Below are 27,708 nucleotides of genomic sequence, written 5' to 3'. Positions count from 1 at the left end.
GTCTGCGGCCCTTTGGCCCCGCTGACTGTCGGTTCTGGGTATACGGCGGTGGGGGTGTCCTTCTGTCCACTTGGACGGGTCCCCGACTCGGCCCCCCTTCAGCAGGGCCTCTGTGTTCTGATCAGTCTCCACTGCTCCCAGGAGGTCCTCCAAGGTCTTGGGCGCACGTAGACTCGCTGCCCTCTTAATGTCTTGGGGCAGAGCCCGTAAGAAGTGATCCATGACCACTTTGTCTATGATGGAGAGGGTGGATACGTCGGTTAGGAGCCATGCCCTTGTGATGCGCAGTAGGTCGCTCATCTGGGCTTAGGGGGAGGCGTCGGCCACGATCCTCCAGTCGTGGACCAGTTGGGCCCGACGGGCCAGGCTGTACCCGTAGTGGCTGAGTTTCTCTCACTTGAGACTGTCGTAGTTAGCCGCCTGTTCGTCGTTAAGGTCCCAATAAGCCTTTTGGGCATTCCCGGACAGGAACGGGCCAGCAGACTTGCCCACTTCGGTCTTGGCCATCCTTCCCATAGCGCTGTACATTCAAACGTGCAGAGGTATGTTTCAATGTCGTCATCCTCCGTTAGCTTGATTAAAAACTGGTTTGGATGGGATTCAGTAGGCGCTCCTCCTTGTAGCTTCCTGATTTCCTCAACGAGGCGGCCATTTTATAGCCGCTGTTCCTCCAGCGTTCGTTCCTGAACCGCCTGTTGTGCTTGTTGGGACAGGTCGAACTGAGCTATCAACTCGTCCATGCTGATGCTGCATAAATGTCAACCCTGTTCTGACCACGTTATCAGAATGCCTACATTCTCCACCACTTGTGGCAGACCAGGGGGTTTGGTCAAGACCTTTACACAGATCAGACACGGACAGAATTGTATTAGCTCTATTTCAAGGGTGTTAATTTAAATAATAAACAAAGAGAAAATAATAGGTATCCTCCAGGAGACCTCCTTCGGGATACCGTCTTCTGTGCTCCGGGGTCTTTCTGTATCCTGTGGGGAACAAAACCGAGCTCCCTCCGTTATCGCTGGTACTGAGCACGACTATACGGGAGTACCCCCTCTTCCCCAGTACCCACTCCTGTGTGCTGTCCTTCTGGCAGCTTTATGGGACTCGTCCAGCTGGTGAGCAATCAGCTCCTTGATTTCTCACCAACCACAAATCAGCCCCAATTAGTAATGGCCGGAGAGCGCATCGAGACCTGGCACGTCCAGCAGAGGGAGCCATCGCCGCGTGATGTAGACTCCCTCTGTCACCAGGCCTAGACGAGTCTCCCCCTGGTGGCTAACCTGCGGTACGCCACACCGTATGTATGTATGTATGTATGTATGTATGTATGTATGTATGTATGTATGTATGTATGTATGTATGTATGTATGTATGTATGTATGTATGTATGTATGTATATATGTATATATATATATATATATATATATATATATATATATATATATATATCTATCTTTATGAGCTGGATTGCCCGTCTTTGCAATTAGTTTATTTTCATTTGCACTCGTTAGCAAATTTAGCCATTGTCATTCGCTATTAATTGTGCTCATTTTGTTAGTTTTCTGGTAATAGACGCCCAATGGGCTTTTTGTCTCGTTTTTAGCGCCCCCTTGTGTACTAAACCGGTAATACTGTATATCCCAGTATGAGAGGACGACGGTATAATAATCTGGATATCGCCCAACCCTAATAGTCAGATTATAGTTTGTTTAAAACGTTTACATGCTTTGCAAGAACGATTTGACACATCTGAAATCAAGCTACCTGATTGGACTTTTGATAAATGCAGAAAGATCTGCTAACAAAATAAACATTCTACCACAGTGACCATGTTATTTTTGCGAAGACCATTTGGTTCCGAGTTTGGACATATAAAGTTTGTATGTGAAAACTATTTATACTGAACAAAAATATAAACGCAACATGTAAAGTATTCCAGAAATGTTCCATATGCAAATATATTATTTCTCTCCAATTATGTGCACAAATGTGCCAAGATAATCCATCCACCTGACAGGTGTGGCATATTAAGAAACTGATTAAACAGCATTACACAGGTGCACCTTGTGCTGGGGACAATAAAAGGCCACTAAAAATGTGCAGTTGTCACACAACACCACAGATGTCTCAAGTTGAGAGTGTGCAATTGGCATGCTGACTGCAGGAATGTCCACCAGAGCTGTTGCCAGATAATTGAATGTTAATTTCTCTACCATAAGCCACCTCCGTTGTTTTAGAGAATTTGGCAGTACATCCAAACGGCCTCACAACCACAGACCACGTGTAACTGCGCTAGCCCAGGACCGCTACATTTGGCTTCTTCACCTGCGGGATTGTCTGAGACCAGCCACCCGGACAGCTGATGTAAAAAAGCCCTTTTGTGGGGAACAACTCATTCTGATTGGCTGGGCATGGCTCCAAAGTGGGTGGGCCTATGCCCTCCCAGGCCCACCCATGGCTGCGCCCCTGCCCAGTAATGTGAAATCCATAGATTAGGGCCTAATGAATTTATTTAAATTGACTGATTTCCTTATATGAACTGTAACTCAGTAAAAATCCTTGAAATTGTTGCATGTTGTGTTCATATTTTTGTTCAGTATATATGCATACTTAAACATTTTCCCAAACTCACTCACGCATAAGAGGGAGGCTTGCGCTACCTGTACTGGCCCATGCGCAGATCAAATACACCACTGGAATGCTGATTAAGATGTTTACATGTACTAATAATTTGAAAGATTGCTCAGAAAACCAGGTGTTTTAATTGGCGCATGCTTACTTCGATTTTGACCTTACGCCGATTAAGATAAGCAGAGTAAGGTGTTTACATGACTAATGCCATACTCGGCCTTCTGCCATAATCAGTTTAATATCAAATTATTAGTGTGCATGTAAACATCCTCAATGGCTTATGAGGAAAGTAGCTACATCTTCAAATATGAATGAAATACACCTTCCACTTAATGCTCACATGTATTTTGCATTTTCATCATCAGGAGCATGTGAAACAACTAGAGCCCGACCAATATGGGATTTTTGGGTCTGATACCGATTTTAGGGAGGCAAAAGTCACCGATTACCGATATATTTTGTTTTCTAGAGGTGGAATGAAAAATACATTTTTTACATTTTAATCATTTTAGCAGACGCTCTTATCCAGAGCGACTTACAGTTAGTGAGTGCATAAATTTTTCATACTGGCCCCCCGTGGGAATCGAACCCACAACCCTGGCGTTGCAAGCACCATGCTCTACCAACTGAGCTACAGGAGACCTTTGTTTATACAAATTTTGCTCCAAAGGATTAAACAGATACTCTAAATGATGCTTTCAACAAAATATAACAATTTATAGTATTTAAGAACATTTGATTTGTGGTTTACAGGATATCCACCAAAAATAAACTATATCCTCTATAAATACGACAGTAAACTTGTTTGGTATAACTTCTTAATTAAGTACAACAGAAAGATGTGTCTATTACTGGATAAGAAGTATGCAAAAGTGTTTGTGCTATACCATCACAAAGGGTCTCTGGTTGAATGATTTAAACTTAGTATCAAAGTAAATCTGAAACTGCACAGTTCACAAGCATTGAAAAGCAGTAACATGCCGTTCGTAATGTCACCACTAGGTGTCAGCATTTGTTTCTAGTAGATTTACTACAGTGTTTACATTCAAAGGTCATGTAAACAAACACTTTATGGCAACCTCGCAATGAGAGTATGTTATGACATAAGCTAGCTGTTCATTACAACAATGTTTACTTACAGAAAATGTACATTACACTGTTATTCAATACAAAATGTATTGGCTATAAATTTCAACTGAAAATGTTTCCGCAGGCAAATGCTTGCCGTGCTGTTTTGGTCACACGTTCTAATTTAGCTAGCCAACAAATGTTAGCTTCTTAACTCATCATGAATGCAAGCTATGGCCTGAAAGATAGATCTACGCCAACTGTTGCCTTTTTTGCAGATTGCATATTTCAGAAAACTAACTAAATAAGCCACATGCTAACATAATAGGCCCAGACAGTAACATTGTTATTTTTGTATCACGGACGAGTGTTCACTTTTGCGCCAGTCCAGTGTTAGCACATAAGTAGAACAGATTGCTAGCTAGCTAGCTAAGCTAACTACCTGGCTGGCTAGATAGCTAAGCTAACATTAACTAAGTGAGAATGTGATGAAGACATGGCTGGCTTCTTGGTGAAGTGTACTTTTGATTATTTACTTATTCAAATACGCTGACTGTGGCAAGCTACTCACCGTCAAACCACCATGCCTACTCTCTCACGTTGTGACTTGGGGCTGAATTATGTTCAATGAGCAGCTCAGGGCACCCTCTTCAGGCAACCATTGAATATTTTAAAAAATGACCGCAAATGAGCAGACATACAGTGGGGAAAAAAAGTATTTAGTCAGCCACCAATTGTGCAAGTTCTCCCACTTAAAAAGATGAGAGAGGCCTGTAATTTTCATCATAGGTACACGTCAACTATGACAGACAAAATGAGAAAAGAAAATCCAGAAAATCACATTGTAGGATTTTTAATGAATTTATTTGCAAATTATGGTGGAAAATAAGTATTTGGTCAATAACAAAAGTTTCTCAATACTTTGTTATATACCCTTTGTTGGCAATGACACAGGTCAAACGTTTTCTGTAAGTCTTCACAAGGTTTTCACACACTGTTGCTGGTATTTTGGCCCATTCCTCCATGCAGATCTCCTCTAGAGCAGTGATGTTTTGGGGCTGTCGCTGGGCAACACAGACTTTCAACTCCCTCCAAAGATTTTCTATGGGGTTGAGATCTGGAGACTGGCTAGGCCACTCCAGGACCTTGAAATGCTTCTTACGAAGCCACTCCTTCGTTGCCCGGGCGGTGTGTTTGGGATCATTGTCATGCTGAAAGACCCAGCCACGTTTCATCTTCAATGCCCTTGCTGATGGAAGGTTTTCACTCAAAATCTCACGATACATGGCCCCATTCATTCTTTCCTTTACACGGATCAGTCGTCCTGGTCCCTTTGCAGAAAAACAGCCCCAAAGCATGATGTTTCCACCCCCATGCTTCACAGTAGGTATGGTGTTCTTTGGATGCAACTCAGCATTCTTTGTCCTCCAAACACGACGAGTTGACTTTTTACCAAAAAGTTCTATTTTGGTTTCATCTGACCATATGACATTCTCCCAATCCTCTTCTGGATCATCCAAATGCACTATAGCAAACTTCAGACGGGCCTGGACATGTACTGGCTTAAGCAGGGGGACACGTCTGGCACTGCAGGATTTGAGTCCCTGGCGGCGTAGTGTGTTACTGATGGTAGGCTTTGTTACTTTGGTTCCAGCTCTCTGCAGGTCATTCACTAGGTCCCCCCGTGTGGTTCTGGGATTTTTGCTCACCGTTCTTGTGATCATTTTGACCCCACGGTGTGAGATCTTGTGTGGAGCCCCAGATCGAGGGAGATTATCAGTGGTCTTGTATGTCTTCCATTTCCTAATAATTGCTCCCACAGTTGATTTCTTCAAACCAAGCTGCTTACCTATTGCAGATTCAGTCTTCCCAGCCTGGTGCAGGTCTACAATTTTGTTTCTGGTGTCCTTTGACAGCTCTTTGGTCTTGGCCATAGTGGAGTTTGGAGTGTGACTGTTTGAGGTTGTGGACAGGTGTCTTTTATACTGATAACAAGTTCAAACAGGTGCCATTAATACAGGTAACGAGTGGAGGACAGAGGAGCCTCTTAAAGAAGAAGTTACAGGTCTGTGAGAGCCAGAAATCTTGCTTGTTTGTAGGTGACCAAATACTTATTTTCCACCATAATTTGCAAATAAATTCATTAAAAATCCTACAATGTGATTTTCTGGAGTTTTTTTTCTCAATTTGTCTGTCATAGTTGACGTGTACCTATGATGAAAATTACAGGCCTCTCTAATCTTTTTAAGTGGGAGAACTTGCACAATTGGTGGCTGACTAAATACTTTTTTCCCCCACTGTATTTGTTTATTCTATGCATATAATATCAACGCTTTATCTGGAATACAGACCGATACAAATATTTATGTGAAAGGCTAAATGTCGGCCGTTAATATCGGTATACAATTTATCAGTCGGGCCCTAGAAATAACTGACTAAACTATTCTTATCCTTTCGGAGGAATGTGTGAGTTGACACACTCACTTTAGGTGCCGGATGTCTGCGACAGAGCGGTTGAGGGAGATCCTATCGCTGACATAGATGTTGAACCCATTCTCCCTGTAGGCCTGGTCCACCCGGTCAGTGTCGGTCAGAGGAAAGGGCTTCCCCTGCTCCCCGTTACCTACACAAACACACACACACACACAGAGAGAACAGAACAGACATGAGCACAACGATACTGTCAACTTAGGTTGAAATGCCTTGCTCCATCCATCTGTTGTCATGTTCTAGCCTGTAATGATCTGCTTTTCTCTGACAGACTGAAAATACCTGGACTTAATGTCAGCTAAAATCCCTTTTGTCTGAGGTACAGTACCTGCTGAATGAACCATAAGGTCCTTGGAAATGTCTTGCAGTCTGTCGACCACTTCAGTTTTAATGGCCTACTGTCTAAAGAGTCGTTGTGCTAGAATCACACCTTTGAAAAGCTCATGTTCCTACAAACATATAATGCCTTGTGTGGAATCATTTGTTATCGCAGTATACAGTGAGGGAAAACAAGTATTTGATCCCCTGCTGATTTTGTACGTTTTCCCACTGATAAAGACATGATCAGTCTATAATTTTAACGGAAGGTTTATTTGAACAGTGAGAGACAGAATAACAACAAAATCCAGAAAAACGCATGTCAAAAATGTTATAAATTGATTTGCATTTTAATGAGGGAAATAAGTATTTGACCCCTCTGCAAAACATGACTTTGTACTTGGTGGCAAAACCCTTGTTGGCAATCACAGAGGTCAGACGTTTCTTGTAGTTGGCCACCAGGTTTGTACACATCTCAGGAGGGATTTTGTCCCACTCCTCTTTGCAGATCTTCTCCAAGTCATTAAGGTTGAGGCTGATGTTTGGCAACTCAAACCTTCAGCTCCCTCCACAGATTTTCTATGGGATTATGGTCTGGAGACTGGCTAGGCCACTCCAGGACCTTCTTGAAACACTCCTTTGTTGCCTTGGCCGTGTGTTTTGGGTCATTGTCATGCTGGAATACCCATCCACGACCCATTTTCAATGCCCTGGCTGAGGGAAGGAGGTTCTCACCCAAGATTTGACGGTACATGGCCCCGTCCATCGTCCCTTTGATGCGGTGAAGTTGTCCTGTCCCCTTAGCAGAAAAACACCCCCAAAGCATAATGTTTCCACCTCCATGTTTGACGGTGGGGATGGTGTTCTTGGGGTCATAGGCAGCATTCCTCCTCCTCCAAACACGGCGAGTTGAGTTGATGGCAAAGAGCTCGATTTTGGTCTCATCTGACCACAACACTTTCACCCAGTTCTCCTCTGAATCATTCAGATGTTCACTGGCAAACTTCAGACGGCCCTGTATATGTGCTTTCTTGAGCAGGGGGACCTTGCGGGCGCTGAAGGATTTCAGTCCTTCACGGCGTAGTGTGTTACCAATTGTTTTCTTGGTGACTATGGTCCCAGCTGCCTTGAGATCATTGACAAGATCCTCCCGTGTAGTTCTGGGCTGATTCCTCACCGTTCTCATGATCATTGCAACTCCACGAGATGAGATCTTGCATGGAGCCCCAGGCCGAGGGAGATTGACAGTTATTTTGTGTTTCTTCCATTTGCGAATAATCGCAGCAACTGTTGTCACCTTCTCACCAAGCTGCTTGGCGATGGTCTTGTAGCCCATTACAGCCTTGTGTAGGTCTACAATCTTGTCCCTGACATCCTTAAAGAGCTCTTTGGTCTTGGCCATGGTGGAGAGTTTGGAATCTGATTGATTGATTGCTTCTGTGGACAGGTGTCTTTTATACAGGTAACAAGCTGAGATTAGGAGCACTCCCTTTAAGAATGTGCTTCTAATCTCAGCTCGTTACCTGTATAAAAGACACCTGGGAGCCAGGTTATTCTGTCTCTCACTGTTCAAATAAACCTACCATTAAAATTATAGACTGATCATGTCTTTGTCAGTGGGCAAATGTACAAAATCAGCAGGGGATCAAATACTTTTTTCCCTCACTGTAGTTGTGGGCTTCAAACCTCAAACTAAAGGGCAGTGTGTGTGAGGGACTTCCTGAAGTTCTGTCCTACCAGAGCGAGCAGCGTCTCTCCTGATTGCCTCGTAGTCGTGCCAGTCCTTCCTCCGCACGCCGTCCCGCCCCATCTGGGCATTCTTCCGGGGCCTGACGTTTACTCCCTGCCAAAACACACAGGAACAGAGGGTCAAACATCAGGACATACACCCACACACAGAGGGTATCACACACATACAGTAGAGGGTAAAACGCATCCACGCATGCCGCACACACACACAGGAACAGTGGGTCGCATATCAGGACACCTTACTAACCAGCAACCATTCTGCCAGAGCCTGTGAGGCTTGATGCTCAAGTAGCTATACAAGTAGGTCTACATCACATTCTGAGAGCATATTCATAAACATAACCATACAAGCAAATAAACAGTTGTCCATTACCCAACAGCAGAGAACCTTGCAAAAACACAACCATTACCAATAGTCATTATGGGACTTTTTTTTTAGCCTCAAGCTTTAATCAATTTCCTTATCACGCTTGACTTCAGCAAAACTGCCATCAGTTACAATTAAATGTAATGTAAACTCCTTCAAGGGCTGCTCCTTATGTGCTGCTATGCTGGTCAGCGTTTTTCAGAGGCTTGAGAACTGTTCTTATGAGAGCAGAGCAGAAGAAGAAAATGGAAAGGAAGGAACACAAGTATGGAGAAACTCATTTGACTTTAACACTAGAACTGCCATAGGCCAACGGCCACTGACATTTTATTTTGTAAATAATAACCCCCCCCCCCTCCACAAAAAAGAAAAAACAACATCCTGCTCCTTCCTTGACTTTTCCTAAATGTTTGTATTTTACATTGCTCATTTGTCACAATTACCTGTTTTTTTCCCACACCTATTCCCAACTTAACCTGCCAAGACAATGCGCTGTAGGAAGTTGGTACCCAGCCAGGCGCTAATGCGTCTCTCTCTCTCCTTACTGAATGAAAAATGGATGAATGGGCAATAATTGTGAACGTTACTTCACAACTGAATTTAAATTAGGCCTAACTGAATGATAAGGAGCGTGAAGAGGTTGATTTAATTTAGAAAGACAATAGTGTGATGAGTTTGCATTATGCCTATTTATCAGTGTTGGCGCTCATGTTTATAGCAAATAATTTGACTGTGCACCTTGATATCATTGTCTTTTACGTTTTACTTCGTAAAAAGAAGCTGTTACGGGACGGTTTAATTTACTATAACTCTATTACTAACCCTTTATTGTAAGGGAAGCGACAACATGCTACGTGTTGCAGTAGGCCTTTAGAATAATGCAAAACATATCCTTGAGTTGATAAGCGAGGGAGAAACAAATGATGCCAGCCCACAGAATGAAGGACAAATGGATGAATGGGAGCGATAACTGTGCACATTACTTCAATCAAATGTTAAATTAGGCCTAACTGAATGATAAGGAGGGTGAAGAGTTTAATGTAATTTAGAACAACAAGTGTGATGAGTTTGTGTTAAGCCTATTTATCAGCATTGGTGCTCATGTTAATAACTTGACAGGTTGATACCATTCTCTTACGGGACAGTTTTATTTACAATAACTATTATTAAATCACATTTATTTTAAGGGAAACAAAAACATGCAGTAGTCCTTTAGAATAATGCAAAACATATCCTTGACTCTATCCAAGTTCATGAGTGAGGGGAAACAAACTATGCCAGTCAGCCTGCGCAGCCAGCCCATCAAAACTACACCGAAACTAATTTCACACATAAGATTAAATTGCTGCTAAATGCATATAGGGGAAACTTTGCTTCATAATGTCTCAACTCCATCTCAGTAGGGGAGGAGGGGAACACAGTGGGTGTCAGGTAGGATGTCCATTGGCCACAAGGTGAGAGAACAGTGAGGTTAGCACTGAGTCAGACTAGAAGTCAATGGACCTCTCTGAAATAGACACACACGGTCCTTCTCTCACATAAAACTCCTGGCAGAGAAAAGATGACCTAGGTACAATTCAATCCATCATTTGGGTTTAGCTGTGGAGACATGGCAGTAAAATAACAAAACTCAGTGCTGCTGAGAGCTGCGAAGTTTACACAATGGAATTGTATAACATTTAATTTCACGCTTGTACCCCTGTGAGAATATCATCCCAACGCATTTGCTTGTTTGCACGTACAGTTGAAGTCGGAAGTTTACATACACCTTAACCAAATACATTTAAACTCAGTTTTTCACAATTACTGACATTTAATCCTAGTAACAATTCCCTGTTTTAGGTCAGTTAGGATCACCACTTTATTTTAAGAATGTGAAATGTCAGAATAATAGTAGAGAATTATTTATTTCAGCTTTTATTCCTTTCATCACATTCCCAGTGGGTCAGAAGTTTACATAAACTCAATTAGTATTCGGTAGCATTGCCTTTAAATTATTTAACTTGGGTCAAACTTTTCGGGTAGCCTTCCACAAGCTTCCCACAATAAGTTGGGTGAATTTTGGCCCATTTCTCTTGACAGAGCTGGTGTAACTGAGTCAGTTTGTAGGCCTCCTTGCTCGCACACACTTTTTCAGTTCTGCCCACAAAATGTCTATAGGATTGAGGTCAGGGCTTTGTGATGGCCACTCCAATACCTTGACTTTGTTGTCCTTATGCCATTTTGCCACAACTTTGGAAGTATGCTTGGGGTCTTGTCCATTTGGAAGACCCATTTGCGACCAAGCTTTAACTTCCTGACTGATGTGTTGAGATGTTGCTTCAATATATCCACCTAATTTTCCTTCCTCATGATGCCATCTATTTTCTGAAGGGCACCAGTCCCTCCTGCAGCAAAGCACCCCCACAGCATGATGCTGCCACCCCTGTGCTTCACGGTTGGGATGGTGTTCTTCGGCTTGCAAGCCACCCCCCTTTTCCTCCAAACATAACGATGGTCATTATGGCCACAGTTCTATTTTTGTTTCATCAGACCAGAGGACATTTCTCCAAAAAGTACGATCTTTGTCCCCATGTGCAGTTGCAAACCGTAGTCTGGCTTTTTTATGGTGGTTTTGGAGCAGTGGCTTCTTCATTGCTGAGCGGCCTTTCAGGTTATGTCGATTTAGGACTGGTTTTACTGTGGATATAGATACTTTTGTACCTGTTTCCTCCAGCATCTTCACAATGTCCTTTGCTGTTGTTCTGGGATTGAGTTGCACTTTTCGCACCAAAGTACGTTCATCTCTAGGAGAGAGAGCGCGTCTCCTTCCTGAGCGGTATGACGGCTGCGTGGTCCCATGGTGTTTATACTTGCGTACTATTGTTTGTACAGATGAACGTGGTACCTTCAGGCGTTTGGAAATTGCTCCCAAGGATGAACCAGAGTTGTGGAGGTCTACAATTATTTTTGGCTGATTTCTTTTGATTTTCCCATGATGTCAAGCAAAGAGGCACCGAGTTTGAAGGTAGGCCTTGAAATACATCCACAGGTACACCTCCAATTGACTCAAATGATGTCAATTAGCCTATCAGAAGCTTCTAAAGCCATGACATCATTTCCTGGAATTTTCCAAGCTGTTTAAAGGCACAGTCAACTTAGTGTATGTAAACTTCTGACCCACTGGAATTGTGACACAGTGAATTATAAGTTAAATAATCTGTCTGTAAACAATTGTTGTGTCATGCACAAAGTAGATGTCCTAACCGACTTGCCAAAACTATAGTTTGTTAACAAGACATTTGTGGAGTGGTTGAAAAACGAGTTTTAATGACTCCAACCTAAGTGTATGTAAACTTCCGACTTCATCTGTAGGTAGTGCGCACGCACACTTTTCTACTCCACTGAAAAACACATGCAGTGATTAAGCCATTAATCCAAGTCATCGTCCATGCTCTAAAAATGATCCCTTTTTAGGCGGCAGACGTCACAAATTTGGATCACAACGGTGAAATAATTAGCTCAATGGGAGGATGTGATTAGTGAAACGTTGTTCATGCAAATGGCAAGCCTAATTGCATGGAATTCAATTAATTACTAAAATCAGCCTGCTAAGTAATATCACTGTGATGAGAAACAAACAACTAAACATACAAATACAACTTCTTGGTATTCGGGGTTGGGGGCAGGGTACACAGTATTTGCAATGTATGTAGGCTACTACTATCTAGTCTAGGCCTATTTGTCAAACTGATAATACATCAAAGGCCTAGGTAAAAGTTTAAACAGTTGGACAGTGTGGGGGCTATAGTTAGGCTATAGTACTGAGTAGTAGCTCTCCTGGTCAGGTCACATGTCAGGGCTGTGTTTATAATGTACTTATCTATTTGTCAAACAGCTGACATCAATACACCTGGGGGACTGATAATGCACACTGGCCCAGAGGTCACCTCACCTCCACTTTCACCACAAGTTCCACTTTCCCCACAAAGTCATTTTCTACATGTTACCTGGCCAGAGGGAGAGGCAGGCCCTGGCTGCAATGCCTACACTCAAACTCATTGAATGGCCAGTAAACACTCAACCAGAGCTACACACTGAGAAAAGTAAGCATCGATTTAACAATCTAGAACAAGATTATTAAAAGGTGGATGCTCTACATTGGTGGCAATGTAGTGAGTTAGGCCCAGACAACAATGTAACGCACTTTTTGAAAACTAAAGATGTTGGATCTTCATTTGATCACCCTGTTGCAACAGAACTTTCCTGCAATGCAGAAAATGTAAACCTTGTAGTGTATTTGATGTTTAAAAAGTTTGGCCACAGATCAGCTTTGTAAGCAGGTTGATAATAGTAGGCCTAGGCTACATGCAGAACAGACACTTGTTCACTGGCACAAACACCAATTAAAACACTCAGAAATGTTAGGCAGTATTTCACTACAAATCCTCTTTCTCTTCAAAAGCTCTGCATGTCTCACTGTGTATGCATCCGACGGCCCTACTGCCGCTGTATGTTGAGATTTACTTCATCCTCACAAACACACACACACCCACAGCAAGCAGAGCCAATCATCCCTGACAGACAGGTAACCTTATTAATCACCGGCTTAGACTCACTGTCACACTTCTGTCCTGAGCCAGGCACAGAGATCAAGCCTCAGTTCAAGAGAGCTGCTCTCAAAATGTCACGACGAGAGGCTTTCCCCTCTGCGCTGACGAGGACCGACGAGTCCATCTGTACAGATCCTGTTAAGAGGAAGCAAGATTGTGCCGCGCCATTTCCTTTTGATAAAAATTTCAACACACGGACCTATGATATTCCACTGAGGCTTTGCTGCTCTAACAAGACCTTCGGAAAACTTTTCACTGTGTGTGTGCGTGTGTGTGTGTGTGTAGTGACAGAAGAGAAATGTGCTCACATTAGAGCAAATTAGCATTACTCATCCTACCATCCGTGCCCTGGCCCAGACTTACTGTACAAAGGCATAACAAGCATAATTTCCACTGCTGAACATCAGAGTGAGACCCACTACCTTCAACACCATCAGAAGACTCCACGCTGGCAGAAACTCATTTCAACACAAGTTCTTTTCAATTCCATCAGTATTCAGGGCACACCACAAACACAGTAATAGGGCAACGCTCAGACGCATCTCCCGTTTTGTCTCCTACTCCGCACCACTCACAGTCTGTATAAGTAACGGCCCATGATGCATTTGCAATCAAGCACAAATTTGGCTAAAAGCAGAGAGAGGTAAAAAAAAACATTGGCCCATTTTACCTGGCTGAGTGATCATTAATTAACTTCAATGTACTCTTTTAATGGTCTACTCATCTGATGGCTGTTCCTAGCAAATCGTTTCTGTGTGTGGGGAGGAAATATTATTTATATAGGAAAGTGTGTGTGCGTCATCACAGAATGGTAAGGCAGCAGCAGCGATGGCCTATAATTTGCAACATGCAAATAACACTTCAGGGCTGATATAACTAGCAAAACAAAAAGGCTGGTCAGACATCCAGAACGGCTTCGTGGCATGGCGTGGTGCGGCTGGCTGCCAGAGGCTGCTCTCTGGATGAGCGTCAGAGAGCTGGTCCCAGTGACCTCAGCCAGGTCTGTAAATGGAGGGATTTGAAGATTATGGGCCGCCCTCTCTGAATCACGATCAAACCTCATTTCCATCCAGCTCTGGTCCATCGTTAATCTCACGAACACCAGATTATGTGTGTCACTGAGGGCGGCTGGGATTGATATTGCGTCCTCTGTTTGGGCTCTCATCACACAACAGAACTCAAATCGTTCAGAGTTCCAGATTATGGATGCGAGACAGTCTCATACACGCACAAACACATGCACACATGCAGACGCACAAACTTTAGCTCTGAGTTCTCTGATTGTCCTTCTTCTTGTGGTACTTCATCAGATAATGTGATGCTTGGCGTGGGACTGGCATTACTGGCTCTCCTAGCGATCTCCAGATGTCTAAACAAACGCACAACCCAGAAGGATGCGGACTAAGCCTTGAGCTAAGCTGAGGGGGTAGACATCTATGGAGAGTACAGAACTGTGTTTAGATAGAGCGCTGAAAGATGGACCACTGTAGTCCTCAATAAAATGTGCAAAACTGCAGAACACACCAGTTGGACTACAACAGACGTGGACACAACTGAATATTTCTCTTCATCAAATGTCTGCCAAACAAAGCTAGCGCCAAACTCCTGTTTGATTTGTATATTCTGTCCATTCGTACCAAAAAAAGTGCAGCGTAAGAAGTCTGGAATTGGTTTTCATCCTGAGTACTGAAGAACAGGATGCTGAAGAACACCACAAATGTGCCAATCACTATTCAAAAACAAGTACAAGAAATATGTATCCAGGGCTTACAGTTAGTGAGTGCATAAATTTTTTTCATTTATTCATACTGGTCCCCCATGGAATCGAACCCACAACCATGGCGTTGCAAGCGCCATGCTCGCAGATGTGTATACAGTGGGGGAAAAAAGTATTTAGTCAGCCACCAATTGTGCAAGTTCTCCCACTTAAAAAGATGAGAGAGGCCTGTAATTTTCATCATAGGTACACGTCAACAATGACAGACACATTTAGAAAAAAAAATCCAGAAAAATCACATTGTAGGATTTTTAATGAATTTATTTGCAAATTATGGTGGAAAATAAGTATTTGGTCACCTACAAACAAGCAAGATTTCTGGCTCTCACAGACCTGTAACTTCTTCTTTAAGAGGCTCCTATGTCCTCCACTCGTTACCTGTATTAATGGCACCTGTTTGAACTTGTTATCAGTATAAAAGACACCTGTCCACAACCTCAAACAGTCACACTCCAAACTCCACTATGGGCAAGACCAAAGAGCTGTCAAAGGACACCAGAAACAAAATTGTAGACCTGCACCAGGCTGGGAAGACTGAATCTGCAATAGGTAAGCAGCTTGGTTTGAAGAAATCAACTGTGGGAGCAATTATTAGGAAATGGAAGACATACAAGACCACTGATAATCTCCCTCGATCTGGGGCTCCACGCAAGATCTTATCCCGTGGGGTCAAAATGATCACAAGAACGGTGAGCAAAAATCCCAGAACCACACGGGGGGACCTAGTGAATGACCTGCAGAGAGCTGGGACCAAAGTAACAAAGCCTACCATCAGTAACACACTACGCCACCAGGGACTCAAATCCTGCAGTGCAAGACTTGTCCCCCTGCTTAAGCCAGTACATGTCCAGGCCCGTCTGAAGTTTGCTAGAGTGCATTTGGATGATCCAGAAGAGGATTGGGAGAATGTCATATGGTCAGATGAAACCAAAATATAACTTTTTGGTAAAAACTCAATTCGTCGTGTTTGGAGGACAAAGAATGCTGAGTTGCATCCAAAGAACACCATACCTACTGTGAAGCATGGGGGTGGAAACATCATGCTTTGGGGCTGTTTTTCTGCAAAGGGACCAGGACGACTGATCCGTGTAAAGGAAAGAATGAATGGGGCCATGTATCGTGAGATTTTGAGTGAAAACCTCCTTCCATCAGCAAGGGCATTGAAGATGAAACGTGGCTGGGTCTTTCAGCATGACAATGATCCCAAACACACCGCCTGGGCAACGGAGGAGTGGCTTCGTAAGAAGCATTTCAAGGTCCTGGAGTGGCCTAGCCAGTCTCCAGATCTCAACCCCATAGAAAATCTTTGGAGGGAGTTGAAAGTCCGTGTTGCCCAGCGACAGCCCCAAAACATCCCTGCTCTAGAGGAGATCTGCATGGAGGAATGGGCCAAAATACCAGCAACAGTGTGTGAAAACCTTGTGAAGACTTACAGAAAATGTTTGACCTGTGTCATTGCCAACAAAGGGTATATAACAAAGTATTGAGAAACTTTTGTTATTGACCAAATACTTATTTTCCACCATAATTTGCAAATAAATTCATTAAAAATCCTACAATGTGATTTTCTGGATTTTTTTTTCTCATTTTGTCTGTCATAGTTGACGTGTACCTATGATGCACATTACAGGCCTCTCTCATCTTTTTAAGTGGGAGAACTTGCACAATTGGTGGCTGACTAAATACTGTTTTTCCCCACTGTACATGCCCTGACATTAAGCATGAGCTTAGACAATGGAATATTGAATGGAAATGCAATCATTAACATTATGCAGAGGTTTTCAAGGCAATAATGACGTTTGTTGAGTTCGGGGTCCTGCTTGCGAGGACGATGGGCAGGTATCTGGTATAGAACGCTTGCCTATCCTTGAGTTGGAATCAAATCTATCGTGTAGGGTAAGAACCAGGATAGCATCCCAATAATTAAAACCGTCAATGGGAGGTATGGATTAGTAAACAGATTGAATTCCTCAGCCAGATCCCCAGGCCTGAGAGAAAGAGTGTTATTGGATTGTCTTTATTTGGAAGAGAGCTCTTATTACCAGGGGCCTGATAAGAGAAGGGCTGCCCATGCATTCTCTATGAGGTTGGGAATAAGAGGACTGCCGGTCAATACTTGCCTTTGTTTCCATAGCACCTGCTGGGTGAGGGCTGAGCTCTGCTTTCCCACATGAAGACAGATCAGACGCAGCACAGCCATGCCCCCCTGAGATACATTTGGCTGCATCCCCTCAACAGTTTCACAGACAAATAAACCAACCAGGGAAGTCTGCACTATGTATACCACTTCCCTGATCATCAACGAGATCCAAAACCCCTGCCAACAAAGTATGCCCTCTGTAAACTGTTACCATGGCCTTAAGCTATAGTCCTCTCTCAAAGTGTGTGGCACAGTGAACTTTTGGCTCAAAGTGAGGTCAACCCAGCTCAGCCAAGAGGAAAGTGACCTGAGTGAGACTGAGGTTGTTCCAAGCTTACTAGCCTATATTCCATAGGCAGGGGCCGACAGTGAGGCACTCAGACTCCCCTTTAGCTCTTTTCATCCTAGCAAGGCCGCCACACAGCCCCAGCTCCCAGCAGGAGACATCATGCAGGCCCCGCTGGGCTGTGTCTACAGAGATACAGTGGGGCGGTTGCCACAGCCAGGCCTTCCACAGGCACGCTCAGTATCTTGGTCTCCCTCTCTCCCTCTCCTTCTCTGCAAGTCTGCCTCTCCATCTCTCTGTTCTAGTCTGTTGGAAGTGGAAATGAGAATAGGGGTTGGAGGGGTTGTTGCCTTCTTACTCCTGAAGGCAAGTCACACTCAAATGCGTGGACACACACACACACAGGGAGGTGGTCCACTCAGCTCATGAAATACTTGAGTGAGAGGGAAAGAGCTGGTGTGGTTCTGCCTGCCAGGCTGTACACTGACACACAGAGGAAGTACAGCAGAACCAGACATAGGTCAGTGGATCATACCTAGCACAACACACCTTGCAAAGAGCGCCACCACAATAGAGGAACAAGATTATCTTGTTAACACCACTAATGGTTTCAGATGGGCCAAGAGCGATGGAATCATAGGGGCACAAACTCCCACCATTTCTACCAAAGCATCATACTGGCAAGTGGCAACTAATGGATATTCTTTCAGTGTACATTCATATCTTTATAGAACATTCCTTCAACGGTTTTTAAAATCAAAGACCCTCATGCAACATACAGCATACTAAAATAATAAGATGGGTGTGATTTTGAGTCTTGAGGCAATGAGTCCCTCATTAACAATTTAGTCCAAAAAAATCTGCTCAGTGCAGCCAAGGAATATCCCAAGAATGATAATCAAAAACGGGATTGTTGAGCTGAACTGCCGTAAGGGTTTGGAAGGCCCTAGTCATTTGAAAAACACGATATTTCCACTTTACTTATGCAGGTTCCAACTCCTAGTACCTCACATACAGGTTTAACTACATGTTTTTGACTCCCTACAGTATTTACCCTGCTTCACACTGACAGCAATGTCTGCAGTCAGTCAGCCACATCATGGTCCTGATCAGAATGTCTCTCTTCTCATCACTCTCTCCCATCTCCTCCACTCCACTGCCCAGCTAACTCAATCACAGACAGCACAGCGGGACTCAGGCTCTGTGCAAATGGTTTCCCATTACGCTCGTTTGACCGCCAGCTTTGTTTCTGTACACGCATGCAGATCAATAACAGACAAGTGAACAGCACACCACGCCAAAATACCCATTGTAAGTACACACAAAAGCATGTACACATATGAAATGGGTAGCTAGCTACGGGGGTGCTTGCTGTAAGGTTGAGGCTGGGGCCACCCTAATAAAGGGGTGGGTTTTAAAGCAGCAAGTCTACTGCAACCAGGCTGCTGTACTGTAATATTCTAAGGTAAATTTAACCACAGGGTCAGGTTGGCAGACACTGCAACCAACATACACACAGCCAACCCTACCAGACAGCTGTCCCTCTTATCATCTAGTCCACAAGATATCCTGAAATGACAATATCTGGCAACCTGCCTCTCTACCATCTCGATTATACCAAGGAGGGCACTTTGGACTGGGACAAGAGCAGAGTATGTGGAGAGAATGGTCTTACAGGATTGTCAATCAAATGAGATATTTACCAGATATAACCTCTGAACTTCGATCCTGTGCTGTCCCGAAAAGTCTCTTCACAATGTCTCATGCTGCACAACTAGGCCCATGTTGTTTTCCCATCACCATATGATCATTAGGCCAATGACAACTGGAAGGCCTACTCATCCTGATGACTGGTCCAGACCACCATGCTGTCAGGTCAGGACCAATTACATTTCAATGTGAGAGACACGGTGCAGTCAGTGTCTAGGGCACAGTCATAACTTACAGCTCTGCTGGATGCCGCCATGATCAGAGTATTCTCTGGCACTACCCCAATCCCATCGGAGAGAAGTGCTGTTCAAATAACTTTCGTCCTTATTATCATGTCTGGAGGAGAGGCAGCAGGGTAATAAAATCAGAGAAATATGGTCAAACATTAACTGCTGAGGCAAGGTAATACCAGCTCTAAGTGCAGTCTGTATGGTCCTACACAGAACCTACTGTGACCCTGTCATTTCATGGCTTCCTTCCTGCACATCAGCACCAGGCTCTGTCTAAAAAGCCATTTCAGTCCACTCTCCTCCAGTCCCCTCCATTGAGGCGCAAGCATGCTGAATGGCAGGGACAGTAAGCCGAATTCAGCGTGCGCTCGAGTAACCCGTCTCTTCCCCTTTATTCACATGATGGGCTCCACAGCGGCGGTGCTGTAGTGGGGAGGGACAGATGTGGCTTACATAACACCCAAGAAATCAGTGTCTCACTGGGGCTTAATCTTCATGTCAGTGACGTCCCCCCTTGATGGACCATCACAGGCCCGCCACTGCCTTGCAGGGCAGGCCAGCCTACAGCAGATCACACTGCAGCAATCAATGAGCAGTTTGTTTAAGAGGAAATCAATGAGTGGATCGCTTGGCAGGAGAGTTTCTATGACTCTTCAGGAAAGCACTTACCTGTCTTTGTCTCTGAAACGGCAAAGTGGAATAGAAATGACCACCGAGGTAAATCATAATAATGCATGAATGAGTTTGAATTATTTTTATGTTCAAGCCCTGATTTATTTGACTACAAAAGCAGTGCTTTCAAACATTGCCACCTTTTAATTCATCCAGCAACTGCACAAGCAAACAAGTTCATACGTCGACTGTATTTTCCTCATTAACATTACTGACATCCATAACAATATAGCACAACCATGCGCTGAGTAACTCCAAATAACTTTCTCTAATTGCGAACGAGAGAAAACTGTGAAAGAGACTACCAGTGACATCATACTCCTCTCCTCGCTGTGTGTTCGTGGTAATAAAAAAGGTCAAATGTTGAATGACTTAGCAGATTTCTAAAATTGGCCTCCAGTGACTGTGTGATCTATAACGGGAAAAACAGAAGTGTATGAAATAAAAATCAGAACCCAGCTTTGCCGCCCGCCGGTAGTTTGTAGAGAAGCTGTGGTCTAGTGGAACAAGAAATGCAGCAGTTCTGACAAAGACAGCATCTCAATCTTCAAACAGCTGTGCTGAACTGCGGGTTCAGTGTCTGTGGAAGTGCTTGAGAATAGGAATGCTTCTGTTCAAATCCTTTCTCTGAAGTGCTAGAAGAAGACATCTTTTACCTCTATGATCTCTGAGTATGTGAGAAACGTCAGAAAGACTAAATCAATCCCTCTTCCCCCATTTTCTGTGTATTTTGAAGAGGTCTTTCCCTCCCATGATTCCTAAAGGATTAGGCTATCTTTAGGAGAACTGCCAATGAAAGTAACTCGAGCACAATATGTTATGGCCTATCTGTACTTCTCTGTAGCCATGCAGTCCTCTTGGTCTGTAGAAAAGCAAATCAGAGACAACCATGCGGATCAGGTCAGACTCAAGCATTTCTGCAGTATTAAAAATGCAGCTCAAGTCTCACTGGTGAAGAGTGACAGAGTAGGTTGGGAAAATATATCGCATCAACAGCATCGGCTGAGAAATTCCTTTAATGAATCATACAGATACACATCAAGGTTATGAATAGGGATGCTGGCGGTTCCTTGCCTGACAATAATAGGACAGTATTCGGAAAGTATTCAGATCCCTTTACTTTTCCCACATTTTTACGTTACAGCTTTATTCTAAAATGTATTAAATAGGTTTGTCCCCCGTCATTCTACACACAATACCCCATAATGACAAAGCAAAAACCGTTTGGACACACCTACTCATTCAAGGGTTTTCCTTTATTTTTACTATTTTCTACATTGTAGAATAATAGTGAAGACGTCAAAACTATAAACACATATGGAATCATGTAGTAACCAAAAAAGTGTTAAACAAATCAAAATATATTTTATATTTGAGATTCTTCATATAGCCACCCTTTGCCTTGATTTTATGATGGCTTTGCACACTCTTGGCATTCTCTCAACCAGCTTCATGAGGAATGCTTTTCCAACAGTCTTGAAGGAGTTCCCACATATGCAGAGCACTTGTTGGCTGCTTTTCCTTCACTCTGCGGTCCAATTCATCCCAAACCATCTCAATTGGGTTGAGGTCGGGTGATTGTGGAGGCCAGGTCATCTGATGCAGCACTCCATCACTCTCCTTCTTGGTGGTAAAATAGCCCTTACACAGCCTGGAGGTGTGTTGGGTCATTGTCCTGTTGAAAAACAAATGATATTCCCACTAAGAGCAAACCAGCTGGGATGGCGTATCGCTGCAGAATGCTGTGGTAGCCATGCTGGTTAAGTGTGCCTTGAATTCTAAATAAATCACAGACAGTGTCACCAGCAAAGTACCCCCACACAATCACACCTTCTCCTCCATGCTTCATGGTAGGAACCACACATGCAGAGATCCTCCGTTCACCTGCATCTTACAAAGACACGGCGGTTGGAACCAAAAATCTCAAATTTGGACTCATCAGACCAAAGGACAGATTTCCACCGGTCTAATGTCCATTGCTCGTGTTTCTTGGCCCAAGCAGGTCTCTTCTTATTATTGGTGTCCTTTAGTAGTGGTTTCTTTGCAGCAAATCGACCATGAAGGCCTGATTCACACAGTCCCCTCTGAACAGTTGATGGTGAGATGTGTCTGTGACTTTAACTCTGTGAAGCATTTATTTGGGCTGTAGTTTCTGAGGCTGGTAACTATAAATGAACTTATCCTCTGCAGCAGAGGTAACTCTGGGTCTTCCATTCCTGTGGCGGTCCTCATGAGAGCCAGTTTCATCATAGCGCTTGATGGTTTTTGCGACTGCACTTGAAGAAACGTTCAAAGTTCTTGAAATGTTCTGTATTGACTGACCTTCATGTCTTAAAGTAATGATGGACTGTCGTTTCTCTTTGCTTATTTGAGCTGTTCTTGCCATCATATGGACTTGGTCTTTTACCAAATAGGGCTATCTTCTGTATACCCCCCCCCCCCCACCTTGTCACAACACAACTGATTGGCTCAACCACATTAAGGAGGAAAGAAATTCCACAAATTAACTTTTAAGAAGGCACAACTGTTAATTGAAATGAATTCCAGGTGACTACCTCATGAAGCTGGTTGAGAGAATGCCAAGAGTGTGCAAAGCTGTCATCAAGGCAAAGGGTGGCTATTTGAAGAATATAAAATATATTTTGATTTGTTGAACACTTTTTTGGTTAATACATGATTCCATATGTGTTATTTCATAGTTTTGATGTCTTCACTATTATTCTACAATGTAAGAAATAGTAAAAATAAAGAAAAACCCTTGAATGAGTAGTTTTGTCCAAACTTTTGACTGGTAGTGTGTGTGTGTGTGTGTGTATATATATAAATAAATAAATAAAATAAATAAATGTGCCATTTGAGAATCATTCATTGAAACCGCAATGAGCTACGCTACCTGCTCGGCTATAGTGGAGTCACAGCGGAGCTTTGCAGTAGCAAAATATGTAATGAGAGATTGCTGCTGCTTGTAATATTTCAATTCATATGCAATCAAAATGACTGCCTCTGCGCTTCTAGTGTTACCATCTGCACTGTTCAAGTAAATGTGTTTTTGTCAAATGTTCTTTGGAAATTGTTCAAAGTAGCCTAGTCCTTACGCATATAGCTGTATGGTTTATTTAACTTTGCAATCCCTTTGTGTTTTTACATACATTTTAAAATGAGAAATCTGAGTCTCAGTGTCACTCTGGAATTGCCCTATAAAGGAAACAAATGTGATAGAGCAACACCAGACACTGCATAAAAAGTAGCTCTGCAATAATACAGAACCAACCTTACCAAAACATTCACTACCTTCATTTTACCAGGCAAGTTGACTGAGAACACATTCTTCATCATCATAAGCCATGGCTGCACATTAACCGTCTTTACACGGCATCCAGGGGCCATTTGCACCTGCCTCTCATTTGGCCACTGCCCTGAGAGGCATACAGAGAAGGCAGCGGCACGCGCTCAGCCACCGCAACAGCTAGCAGCGCTCAACGCTCGCCTTGTCTGGAGAAAGAGGGGAGGAAATGCTTTCCAACAGTCTGCCTCTAAACAAACACCTCTTTTATCCCATCTCTGCTTTTACTCCCAAGGTATTTTCCTCCCTGCCAGAATGGGGAATGTATGAGCCTTTAACGAGTGACTCCGCTCTCCCTGCATCAATCTTCTAATCTTCCAAAGGCTTAACACATTCAAAACAGAATCTCATTTCCGATTCTCTAAACATATTGCCTGAGTTGATGTTACTGTGTTAACATTTTATCTCGGCTGAAATCAACTTAAGGTTGTAGGGGGTCGTACTTACTGTGCCAGTGTCTGTGCATAGAATAATGAATCATAATACAGTTTTCATTGAATGTTTGGGAATGACGCAGAGTAAGGCATTTGTGAAAATTCTATAGAAATGTAAGTGGGAAAGCGGCCGTGTGTTTGGACAATTAAAATGTATAGACACTGCAGTAAATAAAACGTGTCAGTCTTGTCCAGGACTGGACTTTACACAGACCAGTGCACCATAGCCAATCAGAGCTACAGTAGGCCCATATGCAAATAAGCCATTTGCCACATGGGCATGGCATCATTCACTTTGAACTGGACTGTGTGTTTACAGGCAGTAGCAACAGCTCAACTTAGATCATTACAAAGCATTCGCCTAAAGCCACAAAATACACCTGAATGGATTTCTGCAAATATTACAGTCCTATTGATCAAAACCATGAACATTTAGGCTCTCTCTCCCTCAGTTGGCTATGCACATCAACAACCAAATCACCAACTAATGTTAGCCAGAGCAAGATGAGAAAAAAATCTAACAGTAGATAACCCTTCAAACTTTTTCAGCTTGTAGTTGGCTGTCTAAATGTCACTGATAAGCGATGGAGAAAAGCCTGCTCGCCCTTCTGCAGCTTGCCTGCCAATGCATGCGTGTCCCAACCCACGTTTTTACAACTGAATGGGAACTTGCCTGAACACCCATTGATCGATACCAAATACATTTGATTGACAACTAAGAGATATGCTAACTGTGGAGAACAGTCGTTAAAGTTCAGCATAGCTAGCAAAGTGATTCACATTTCTTGCTAGCTAACCAAATGACACATGCATCTAGCTGTAGCCACTGAAAAACAATATGGGGGTAAAAAGTCACCCACTCACCCAATGACATGACATCCTCCCAGCAGCTAGCTAGCTAATGTTAGGCTCCATGTATTTATCTTGCTAAATAAATAGCTACATAAATAGATAAGCTAGCCTATTAGCCACATTATGACTGACTTGTGACCATTGCCCTTGCTATTTTGATTGTATTGCCTTCCCAGCCTTAGTCACATTTGTCTGTTTTTGTCCAAAATATTGAGTCATTGAAACTGAAACAGTGCATCCCGAATGGCTTGAGGCAGCAAACAATGTACCAGGCCAGCTGTGATTTACAACCTCATAGCAATATGCAAATCAAATCAAATTTTATTGGTCACATACACGTGTTTAGCAGATGTCATTACGGGTGTAGCGAAATGCTTGTGCTTCTAGCTCCGACAGTGCAGTAATATCTAACAATTTCACAACATATACCCAATATACACAAATCTAAGTGAGGAATGGAATTAAAAATGCATATATGGACGAGCAATGACATTGGCATGGACTAAGATACAGTAGAATAGTATAGAATACAGTATATACATATGAGATGAGTAACGCAAGATATGTAAACATTAAAGTGACTAGTGTTACATTTCTTAAAGTGGTCAGTGATTTTTTGTCTATAGGCAGCAGCCTCTAATGTGCTAGTGATGGCTATTTAACAGACTGATGGCCTTGAGATAGAAGCTGTTTTTCAATCTCTTGGTCCCAGCTTTGATGCACCTGTACTGACCTCGCCTTCTGGATGATAGCGGGGTGAACAGGCAGTGGCTCGGGTGGTTGATGTCCTTGATGATCTTTTTGGCCTTCCTGAGACATCGGGTGCTGAAGGTGTCCTGGAGGGCGGGTAGTTTGCCCCCGGTAATGCGTTGGGCAGACCGCACCACCCTCTGGAGAGCCCTGTGGTTGCAGGTGGTGCAGTTGCCGTACCAGGCAGTGTTACAGCCCGACAGGATGCTCTCAATTGTGCATCTGTAAAAGCTTGTGAGGGTTTTAGGTGCCAAGCCAAATTTCTTCAGCCTCCTGAGGTTGAAGAGGCTCTGTTGCACCTTCACCACACTGTGTGGGTGGACCATTTCAGTTTGTCAGTGATGTGTATGCCAAGGAACTTGAAGCTTTCCACCTCCTGCACTGAGAGGTTATTTTCCTGTAGGCTGTCTCGTCATTGTTGGTAATCAAGCCTACTACTGTTGTGTCATCTGCAAACTTGATGATTGAGTTGGAGGCGTGCTTGGCCACATAGTCATGGAAGGAAGTACAGGAGTACAGGAGTAGGCTTAGCAAGGACCCTTGGACTACCAAGAAATGTATTGGTGATTTATATTAATCATGCATTGAACTGCATCCATCTATTCTGCCAACAATTACTTACTCTGTCATGACATTGAGTCAAATATAACCTATTTTTAAAACTTCTTATACAATTGGTTTTGAAGCATAAGTTGGGAATTTGATATTTTTGAATGATATGATTGTTTCTTTCATATTTGCAAAGTAGTTAAAACACTATCAGTTCTGCTTTAAAAACTGTCCCCGGGACCACCCATACACAGTCGCTTTGGATAAAAGCGTCTGCTAAATGGCATATTATTTTTATATTATATAGTAGGGAAGCTGTAATATGTTTTACAATAAGGAACATAGTACTGATAAATATATTACTCTGCTGTAAAGCAAAATTACAGTATTAAGCTGGCAACTGGAGCAAGTATAGGCCTAAAGCTGTAGATTTACAGGGAAGTTTGACAGTGTAGCATAGAATTCATTTTGCTCTGACTATAACTATCGGCACCGGTTAACAAAAGTGCAAGTTGGATGGTGAAAACAAAAAACTGTTGTTTCACACCACAAAACCCCGAATAACCCTGCAACAGGGCAAGAATAGCAAACAGGCAAGCGCGCGTTCTAACACCCGACCCACGCAGAATCACATTTAAGACAGCAGCATATTTGTGCTGGGTCTCAACAACCTAGTCCTTCACATTACAAATTCCTGAAGTCTAGCTGTGTTACAAGTTACAACGCATAGTTCCAGACTTTGCTACGTGGCTTTTTCAACATCCACCAGCGTACAGAAGCTAGCTGGCATTATCCCCCCACATTCTTCTGAAAGTTCGACATTGGAGACAACATGCCCCATTTCCTTTAAAAAAAAGTAATGTAGCGTAACTAGCTAACAAACTAATGTCATTGCAGCGGATATGACAAGCAGCGAGCCACGCAATAACACATGAAAAAGTGATGTAGAAACTTGCTAGGTAGCAAATTGACAATGGAAGAACTGCTGCCAAAAAGCCTCACATGGTCGAGCTAACAAAATGTTAAGCTAGCTAGTCAGGTACGTCGCACAATTACCGATATTTTACATGTGCGCTAGCTATGTCCATTACCAACGTGATCGGGAAGTCAGCGACACCGAGGTGATACCAAGAGTTGTTGTTCATTTGCAGCGCAAGCCAGGCAAACGATGCACGAGCCAACCTTACCTGTATTTGAGGGATGCCACCCGGTCCCTCCACTATTTCTGGCGAGTTCTCAAAGACTCGGTCTCGATATAATGACCACAGACCAACGTTCGGCAGGAAAAGAAGAGCCGCTAAAAGCAACCCTGCGAACTGCAGTAGTCGTTTTTCTTTTCGCCTCATTTCTCCAGAAGAAATGTGAGAAAAGCTGTCTACAATGTAATCCCAACTGCTTCCAGGTGGACAACTTTCAATCTGAACAAACCAACGATATAATGTTGAAGCTTCGGGCACTTCCGCTAGGGGGAGTGAACCAATATCGTAGTTGGGAGCACAAGGACAAACTTTTGCATTCTTTGAAGTGAATAATGATAATAAATATTTGAATTCCAACCAGTTTACTTAATTATATTGCAACAACACAATGTTATATTAGATCACCTACATACCTGTAGAAAAGTTGAAAGTTACTCTCATGGCCCCTTGGTGACAATAAAGTGGAAGTCACTCAGGTTGACCGAAAAATTTACATTTATGTAGCCACTTCAATGCAATTTATGAATGGCAAAATTAGAAGGCTAATGATA

General features: G+C 43.1%; 1 protein-coding gene across 1 annotated transcript; it reads right to left on the bottom strand.

Annotated features, from left to right (window-relative positions):
- Nucleotides 1-393: 393 nt before the first annotated feature.
- On the bottom strand, nucleotides 394-27,384 carry LOC311143082 (polypeptide N-acetylgalactosaminyltransferase 10-like; the record flags this gene model as incomplete). Its single annotated transcript, XM_084178889.1, has 4 exons — nucleotides 27,146-27,384; nucleotides 8,245-8,350; nucleotides 6,184-6,322; nucleotides 394-520 (listed from the first exon to the last, which is right to left on the bottom strand). The coding sequence occupies exons 1-4, from the start codon at nucleotides 27,302-27,304 to the stop codon at nucleotides 394-396; spliced, it is 531 nt and encodes a 176-aa protein (XP_084035015.1). The 5' UTR covers nucleotides 27,305-27,384.
- Between the last annotated feature and the right edge of the window lie 324 nt (nucleotides 27,385-27,708).

The sequence above is a fragment of the Coregonus lavaretus genome, assembly GCF_964263955.1.
Source record: "Coregonus lavaretus genome assembly, chromosome: 15".
In the NCBI taxonomy this organism is placed as follows: Eukaryota; Metazoa; Chordata; class Actinopteri; order Salmoniformes; family Salmonidae; genus Coregonus; species Coregonus lavaretus.
The sequence above is the reverse complement of the archived record's forward strand: the minus strand, read 5'-3'. Positions and strand labels throughout refer to the sequence as shown.